An 8,287-nucleotide genomic window follows, 5' to 3' on the forward strand; every position below is an offset into this window, starting at 1 on the left:
TCTGAGAGGAGCTCTGTGAGCAGGGCTCAGCCGGGATAGTGTCCATCAGCAGTGCTTGTTGTGGCTGCATGGTGTTATCAGTGTCCTTGTGGGACATGTCAACCACATGATGACTCGGACCTGGTGTGTGTGTGCTGAATGATTTGACACACTCTGCTGAAGGATGACGGAGGGAAAAGTAGATATTGTCCTTAAGCACTCTAGCACCATGTTTGTTTGGGTGGAGGCCATCTGGTTTAAGCAGTTGTCTATGGCCCCAGAAAAGATTGAAGTTGTCACTCCTTTTATATTGCAAGATCTTTGTAGCCATGTGTTCAGCCCAAGCAACCGTGAAAACATATTTGTTCCCCTTGCTGGGAGTGGTCCACTGATGAACGACTGAACTTTGAATCTTCGAAGTGTTTCAAAGAGTTCACTGAAGTCCTTCTTAAGGAGTTCTGACTGCTCTTTCCGAATATCATTTTTCCCCACATGGATGATGATTCGATTTGCAGACTTGTGCTTCATCAGAATGTTCTGAAGTTCCTTGTTCACATCAGAGACCATTGCTTGAGGAAGGCAACATGTTTTTGTAGTCCTGCTACTGACGTTTCTGATAATAGAGTCACCCACTATCAGAGTCCTGGGCTCGGCTGCTCTCTGAGCTGAATGCCGCTGTCTGCTCGACCTTGAGTGCCTGTTAGTAGCAGTGTTAGCTGCTGGCTGATCCGATACATGTTTAATCACATTTGGGGATTCCTCACCATCATTCATTAATGCTTCAAATCTGTTCTCAAGATGTATAGGGGGTGGCAGAATACCAGTATTCACAAGCCTTGTCATAGTCGAATCTGGGGTAGAGGATGCTACGGCAGCAATACGAGAAACTTGTGACAATCTGATGTCTCGTGTTCCTTTGGGTCTCGCTCTCTGTTTGTGCCATTGATTAGTGTGGAGATCAGTTTCGACTTGTTCCTCTACACTTGGTATAAACTGTTGAGATTCAGAAGGCTGTATGCTGAGAGGGTCCATGACGACGGTCTGCTGAGTGTTCCGCCTGTTTTGGAAGTCCAGCAAGTAACTTTGTTTCAAGAACCACAATCCTTTGTAGAAGTTTGCAGCAGTTCATGCAACAAGTATATTCAACAGGAGGAATTTTCCGAGTTGTTTTCCTGTCTCCGGTATGTAAGCTGCTGGCAGTGGGAGGCAAAGTCTTCTTTTTGTAGTATTATTCAAGTCCCAAAGAGTTTTTAGTTAGAACCAGCTGGTTTCCAAATTATTTAGCTGCTTTGTTTATTAGATTTGTTTGCAATTTCTATTCTAGCATACTTATTATATATTTGTATTAGTGATTACATACCAGTCAAAAGTTTGAATTGTAATGTTTTTGAAAGAAGTTTCTAATGCTCACCAAGCCTACATTTGATAAAAAAAAAAATAGTAATATTACAATTTAAAATGACTGTTCTTTATATAAAAACATTTTGAAATGCAATTTATTTCTGTGATGGCAAAGCTGAATTTTCAGCATCATTTGGCTACTCCAGTCTTCAGTGTCACATGATCCTTCAGAAATCATCCTATGCTGATTTGGTGTGATTAAGTAACATTTATTATCATTGTTAAAGACAGTTTTTCCTGCTTTATATATATAAGCAGGAAAAACTGTCTTTAACACTGATAATAAATGTTACTTAATATATATTTTTGCACATTCTATTCATCAAATAATTCTGAAAAAAAGTGTCATTGTGTTTTCAACTGAGCAGCAAATCAGCATATTAGATATGATAACCATACGTCCTCTTATTCCCGGACATGTCCTCTTTTTGGACCTAAAAAATGCGCCCGGCAGGGATTTCTAAATCGCCCAAAATGTCCAGGATTCATCTTTTGCTTTCTACATTTCGTGTGCCATTCATTGTGTGCATTTTTATATTAGAGCCCTGCAACGTATGTGTTTTGCTCCCGTGATATTTCAGGGAGACACTATAAATATTCGGATTATTAAATTACTGTTGAATGAGCGCTTGCTGTTCGCTGTTCACTTTCACTTTCGATTTTGCGGTCACGCGCACTCTGTGTAAAGGGAGCAGACCTTAAAAGATCTGATATTTGTCAGTGAGCTCAGGATCTGTTGTTGAGCAGCAAATCATCCACCATTGTCAGTCACCTCTCCTTACACTCGACCCATGATCAGTCACATCTGACTCCTCTCTCTAACTCGTGTTGGATGCAGGGTTGCCAAGTCAGCATTTTTTATGGAATTGGGCTATAAACTTGGGTGGGCAAGTAATGTAATCATTGTACAACCAAACACTGTGTATCACTGACTACCGCAGCAAGCCTAGTGTTTTTACAACTTTATCATTCTTGTTATGCACCCCATCACAGAAAACAACAAATATAAATATATAAAATTAAATATATGTTAAAATGTAAAACAGCTATTTTAAATTGTATAATCTTCTGTGGAATTCTCAGGATTATAAAATGTTCATCCAATCATTGCAGTCGGTCCGGTCAGGTCAATCGAGCCTACTTGCATACGTATAGCCAGTGGTGGACAGTAACGAAGTAGTTCTATTTTGTTACTGTACTTAAGTACATTTTTCAAGTATTAGTACTTTACTGGAGTAGTTTTATTTTGAGTAACTTTTACTTGTACTTCACTACATTCCAAAGCATAAGATCATACTTTTTACTTCACTACATTTCATAAAACATATCTTTACTCCTTAATATATCACGTGCTCCGACATGCAGAAGTGGTGTCTGATTCAAGAACGAATGGATTCTTTTCAATGAACCTTTTAAATCGGTTTGCAAATCGCACCAAATGATTAATCCACGAATTAGGCCTTGGCTGAATTCCAGTCAAGTTTTTAATGCCCTTCACTGGCAAACTTCCCTCCGTCTCTTTTACTCGGATGTAGCCTACGTCATTGAGTGCCTACTTCTGGCGGAACCCTTGCAGTGGGCTGAACTGGAAGGTCCTAAGCCCTTGATCACTTAGAACAGTGGTTCTCAACTCCAGTCCTCGGGACCCACTGCTCTGCACATTTTGTTTGTCTCCCTTATTTATCGCACCTGATTCAGATCATCAGCTCATTAGAAGAGAGATCCATGAACTGAACTGAGTGTGTCAGATTCAGAAACATTCAAAATGTGCAGAGCAGTGGGTCCCGAGGCCTGGAGTTGAGAACCACTGACTTAGAATCAGCTATTCAGTTTGTTTATTGTTTACATTTTTCCTCTAACGAAGGCGAAGGCGCATAACGGCCGCAAAGGGGGTGCTTGCGAGAACCCTTCTGAATGCTAAAATGACAAATGGGACACCCTATAACAGGGATCTCCAACCCTGCTCCTGGAGAGATACTGTCCTGCAGATTTCAGCTCCAACCCCAATCAAAAACACCTGAACCAGCTAATCAAGGTGTTTAGGGCTGCTTGATAATTACAGACAGGTTTGTTGGAGCAGGGTTGGAACTGAAGTCTTCAGTATGGTAGCTCTCCAGGAGCAGGGTTGGAGATCCCTGCCCTATAAGGTCTCGTGGACTTAACGGACACGAGGCGGCTATTGTAAGTCCGTAAGTGCACATGAAGTGTTCAATTTGGGACAGGGCCGGATTGCAGCTGTTCTTGAGTCGACAACTCTCTGATTCATATTAACCATTTAGAGTGAGTCTCCAGTAAACTGAATTCACAAGTAAGAACCGGGAGATCTTGTGAGCGTGCACAAGACTGATGCTGCTAAAAGTAAGTTACTAATGTCGAATTTTAGGGTTAATTATTTTAACTGAAAATCATATTTTGGTCAAAACTGTCAGTTATTTGTGAACTAAAACTGCTGTAAAGGGTGATCTATTTAAGCCTGCTGAAATGCTTGAATGCAGATGCATGTCGATGTTTTAGGGGAAAAAAAACACAACCAAAACAAAAACGAAACATTAAAATAACACATATTAAATAAAATAACTCATGCAAGTTCATATTCCCCGCTGCCATAACGTTAACAGTTTTATTAACTATGCATTTAGCCCTATGTGACGTCTGTTTAAATATTATTTATCAACAGTATACATTTTTATATTGTTTCGATTAACTAGCTGAGTAGACAGATATGAATGTTTATTCATAACCATACTGAAAATAAGTCAATATTGTTAGCTGATGTCTAGCTAACAAGCTTGCTGGTGCTAAGTTGAGGTAAATTTTAGATATAAAATCCAAATATTTTTATTTGACCACCTAGATAGATTACATCTGAGGGAAAAAGAAAGGATGTGATGTTCAGAACATAGTAACTACAGTATTTATCAAAGGGGGAAGTGATGCCCTCTGGGGGCATTTGGCCAGGGGTGTTTTTACACCACAGACAAGGTTTGAAAAGAAAAAAAAATATTCTGAAAATATAATTATATTTTCCTTAAAATGTTCTTCGTAATTTCAGGCCTTATTCTCATGTCATATATAACTGTGATGTTCTGCAAAACAGCAAGCATTAAGATACTATTTTTCTTTCTGGTGAAAATCAAATGATCAAATCTGTTTTCTCTCAGGTACATCGCAGTGTAAGCATCACAGTGAACATCACACTCTTCAACGTAGTCCATATCAACAACAAAAATATATCTTACTCCATATAGTGGTTATTTTGGGAAAATTCCAGGTATTTTCAGCAGTAGGATTATAAAAAATATAATATAAAATTAAATTAAGTAGCCAATATAAAATTGCAAAATAAATCTATACTTAAGTACATAAAAAATTGAATACTTTTGTACTTTTACTCAAGTAAAATTGAAAAATTAAAACTTTTATTTTTACTGGAGTTATATTTTACTATATGTATCTGTACTTTTCTCAAGTACTTGATTTGTGTACTTCGTCCACCACTGCGTATAGCCAATAGTGAGAGTTTGGGTTGTGGTTACTGTAGCAGGCTGCTGAGCCAGAGGGTGTTTATCAGGGGGGTATTCCAGAAAGCAGGTTATGTGACATACCCGGGTATGTTTAAGAATAAGTAAGCGGATAACCTCAAGTTTCGGTTCCAAAAATGGAGGTAACTTTCAGGGTATGTTAGTAGTCATAGCAACTCACTCTCTGAACTTAACCTGCTCCGGAGCAGGTTATGTTCCAGGGTTAGTTCACTTCAGCGAGCCTTCAGTGGGCGTGACAGTTAGCGCACAACATTATATAATATTACAATATGTAATATAGCCTATTATATATATATATATATATATATATATATATATATATATATATATATATATATATATATATATATATATATATATATATATATATATATATTTATATTTATATTTGATATGTTAATGAGGAAGCGCTAACATAAGTAATAAATAAGGGAATATATTATTCTAATATGATTATTTCTTTTATTGGCATATATAAGAGTTATCTGTATAAATTATAAAACACTATGACAAGGTAATGTTTAACTTCTATATATATATATTTATTTATTTGATTTATTACATGTTATCTCACACATGGAGAGGCATTTTCTATAATGTCTAAATTCTAAATCAAAATACATATCTGATATGACTTAATATATAATTAGCATAAAACAAAAAATATAATTCACATTCTCAAGGATTAAAGATTACATGGAAAAAAATCACGGTCATCAATTATGTGGCGATATGCACTAAGCATGTAAACACAACTAATGAACAAAAGAAGAAGAAAGAAAACAGCTTGGCGCGCTTTTTCTTAGCGTCCGTTTCCATAGTGACTCGTCGATTCATCGCTCTGTTGAGAATGTCTTGAGTCTTAACCAGGAACATACTCTGAGTTGAATGAACTTACTCCCGGACGCGTTTTTGGAACCACATACCTTGAGTAAGCAAGGTTTGGGGTTAATCAACCAAGAGTTCAGGGTTTAGTTCACGGTAAGTTAACCCTGCTTTCTGGAATACACCCCAGGTGTGGAAAAAATAAATTCAGATTCCATTACAGAGTTCAAACCAAAATTCGAAGACTTTACTCAAACAAACAAATGAAAAAACACTCTCAAAAACAAACAGTTCAGCTATTAAATGACAATGACATTTGACTGCAGTTCTTTAAAGTTTTATTTTGCATTAATTCAGATTGAATGTATATAAATCCTTTCCCTCAACAGTAATTGACATCTGAAAGCTGTCACACTTGGTTAGAATAAACACACATGATGATTCTGGCAGTTTTTAATAATCCAAACAGGCTAAATGCAGCATAGAAGTGTAACAAGTAGAGACATATGATGATAATGAAATGACTGATAGTAGACAGCTGACACTAATGAGTGTCCATAACAACAAACTAACTAAGGGAAAATGGTGCTGACTGAAAACAAAAGCACATGTGGAGTGAAAATGTGACAAAAGCCTCTTGCACTTTGTAAGTCTTTAACAAGAGCTGCACCCAAGTCACGGGGGTTGTTCACTTACACCATCTCTATAAAACGAAAGAAATACAAATAATAACATGAGCAAACACAAAACTTTACATTGCATGAGTTTTAATTATATTTATGGGTTATATTAAAACTTATGTTTGTCTAAATTTATATACACGTCATGATTATGATAGCAACATAAAGTTTGTTTTACCGCTGCAGCACCCCCACTGGCCTGCTGCTGTCTTGCAACAGAACTGCTCAGTTGAGCAGTAGAGATTTCCATCACAATGAACTGTCTCAGTCTGGCTCTGCCATTTAAGAGCCTGGTCAAAGGGCACAGACTGCAACAAAGATAAATAAATAAGCAGCTCAAATAAATATGTTTATATATTATATTATATTATATTATATTATATTATATATGAAATCTTCGTCTGTCATGCATATAGGTCATTGTAACACAGTGGTTTTCAATCTTGGTCCTGTGGTCCCACCGCTCTGCACATTTTGTGTGTCTCCCTTATTTACCACACCTCATTCAGATCATTAGTTCATTAGATGAGAACTCCATAAACTGCACTGAATATGTCAGATAAGAGAGGCATACAAAATATGCAGAGCGGTGGGTCCCCAGGACCAGGATTGAAAACCACTGTTTTTGTGATGGGTTGCATTACTAGTCGCATATTTTAAGTTACTGGTTGCATAGTTTGCATTATTTTAGCGTCATATACAGAGTGCTGACTCACCTGAGTTTTCTGGATAGCTTTGGTGGCCGGCTCAGCAGAAGATGGCAGTCTCAACCACCCCCTCAAACAAAGGGTTGATGTCGAATCGCAGCGATAACCATGACGACAGCAATGACGTCCATCTCTGCAGCACTGACCCTGAAAGAGTGGGAATAATGAGCAAAGGTTAAATATGAAACATAATAAACTTAATAGAGTATAAAAGAGTTATGCATTTTACTGTGATTCACTGACCATTAAGAATGGGCAACAGTACCACACACCAAAAGGACTCCGACAGCACGTCGTTCTGGAAGGGCATGTAGTCCTAGCATTACAGTAAACCACAGAAACAGAGGGACTATCAGACTCTAATGGGCCTGAGAGATCCATCATCGGTTCATCTGCAGCTACAAGAGCTGCCATGAGTAACATCAACACTGGAACCATCTGAAAACATGAAAGGAATTTTTTTTTAATATTATATTATTATAGCTTTTTTTTTTTCTTTCTTTCTTTTTCCCTGACAGTAAGAATAAGAACATGTACCTTGCTGTCTGGGTCTCCTCTGGTGTGGATTGTTTTGCTGCTGGCTGTAATGTCCTGTGATGTTCTGACTGTACCTCTTATATATGTACACATGGCTCCTCCTACTGTAAATACAGGAATCTGTTCAGTCAGATTTTAATCAGGACATTTAGATACCACTTTATGAATTTCTGAACAGACAGAAGTTTTTTGCATGATCATAATGTAATCAGATATGAAAGAAAGCGAATGAGAGTAAGGCAGAACCTTACAGAGGTAGTGAGAGGATCACTTCCTCACATCCAAGCACATATATTTAAAAATGTATTTGTTATTAGTAATTAACATCAATCAATCAATTAAAAAATACTATTAAAATACTAATAATATTACAATTAAATAGCTGTTTAATATTTTTCATGTAATTTATTCTTGAATTTTCAGCAGACATTATTTCAGTCTTCAGTGTCACATGATTCTTCAGAAATCATTCTAATAATTTTACCAATCAATTTAATGTGTCCTTGCTGAAAGAAAAATTTAATTCTTGCATTATTCGGTATATTTATTTTACAATCATAAATATCTACTTTATATCTGCAGTGCCCTCCAAAAAGATTGGAACAGTGAAGGCAAA

At 37.0% G+C, this 8,287-nt stretch overlaps 1 protein-coding gene across 1 annotated transcript; it reads right to left on the reverse strand.

The window, feature by feature from the left end:
- Nucleotides 1–6,068: 6,068 nt before the first annotated feature.
- LOC109112498 (progranulin-like) lies at nucleotides 6,069–7,802 on the reverse strand. Its single transcript, XM_042776960.1, has 5 exons — nucleotides 7,672–7,802; nucleotides 7,378–7,572; nucleotides 7,144–7,281; nucleotides 6,606–6,735; nucleotides 6,069–6,450 (listed from the first exon to the last, which is right to left on the reverse strand). The coding sequence occupies exons 1-5, from the start codon at nucleotides 7,762–7,764 to the stop codon at nucleotides 6,440–6,442; spliced, it is 567 nt and encodes a 188-aa protein (XP_042632894.1). The 5' UTR covers nucleotides 7,765–7,802; the 3' UTR covers nucleotides 6,069–6,439.
- Between the last annotated feature and the right edge of the window lie 485 nt (nucleotides 7,803–8,287).

This window comes from Cyprinus carpio, chromosome A19 (assembly GCF_018340385.1).
Source record: "Cyprinus carpio isolate SPL01 chromosome A19, ASM1834038v1, whole genome shotgun sequence".
Classification (NCBI taxonomy): domain Eukaryota; kingdom Metazoa; phylum Chordata; class Actinopteri; order Cypriniformes; family Cyprinidae; genus Cyprinus; species Cyprinus carpio.

Excerpts from the sequence above, each read along its gene's own strand:
- LOC109112498 (XM_042776960.1), bottom strand. The coding sequence starts at position 7,764 with ATGTGTACATATATAAGAGGTACAGTCAGAACATCACAGGACATTACA. Across the intron at positions 7,573-7,671 it reads GAGGAGACCCAGACAGCAAG|ATGGTTCCAGTGTTGATGTT; the intron begins GTACATGTTCTT and ends TCATGTTTTCAG. Across the intron at positions 6,736-7,143 it reads AAGCTATCCAGAAAACTCAG|TCTGTGCCCTTTGACCAGGC; the intron begins GTGAGTCAGCAC and ends TCTTTGTTGCAG.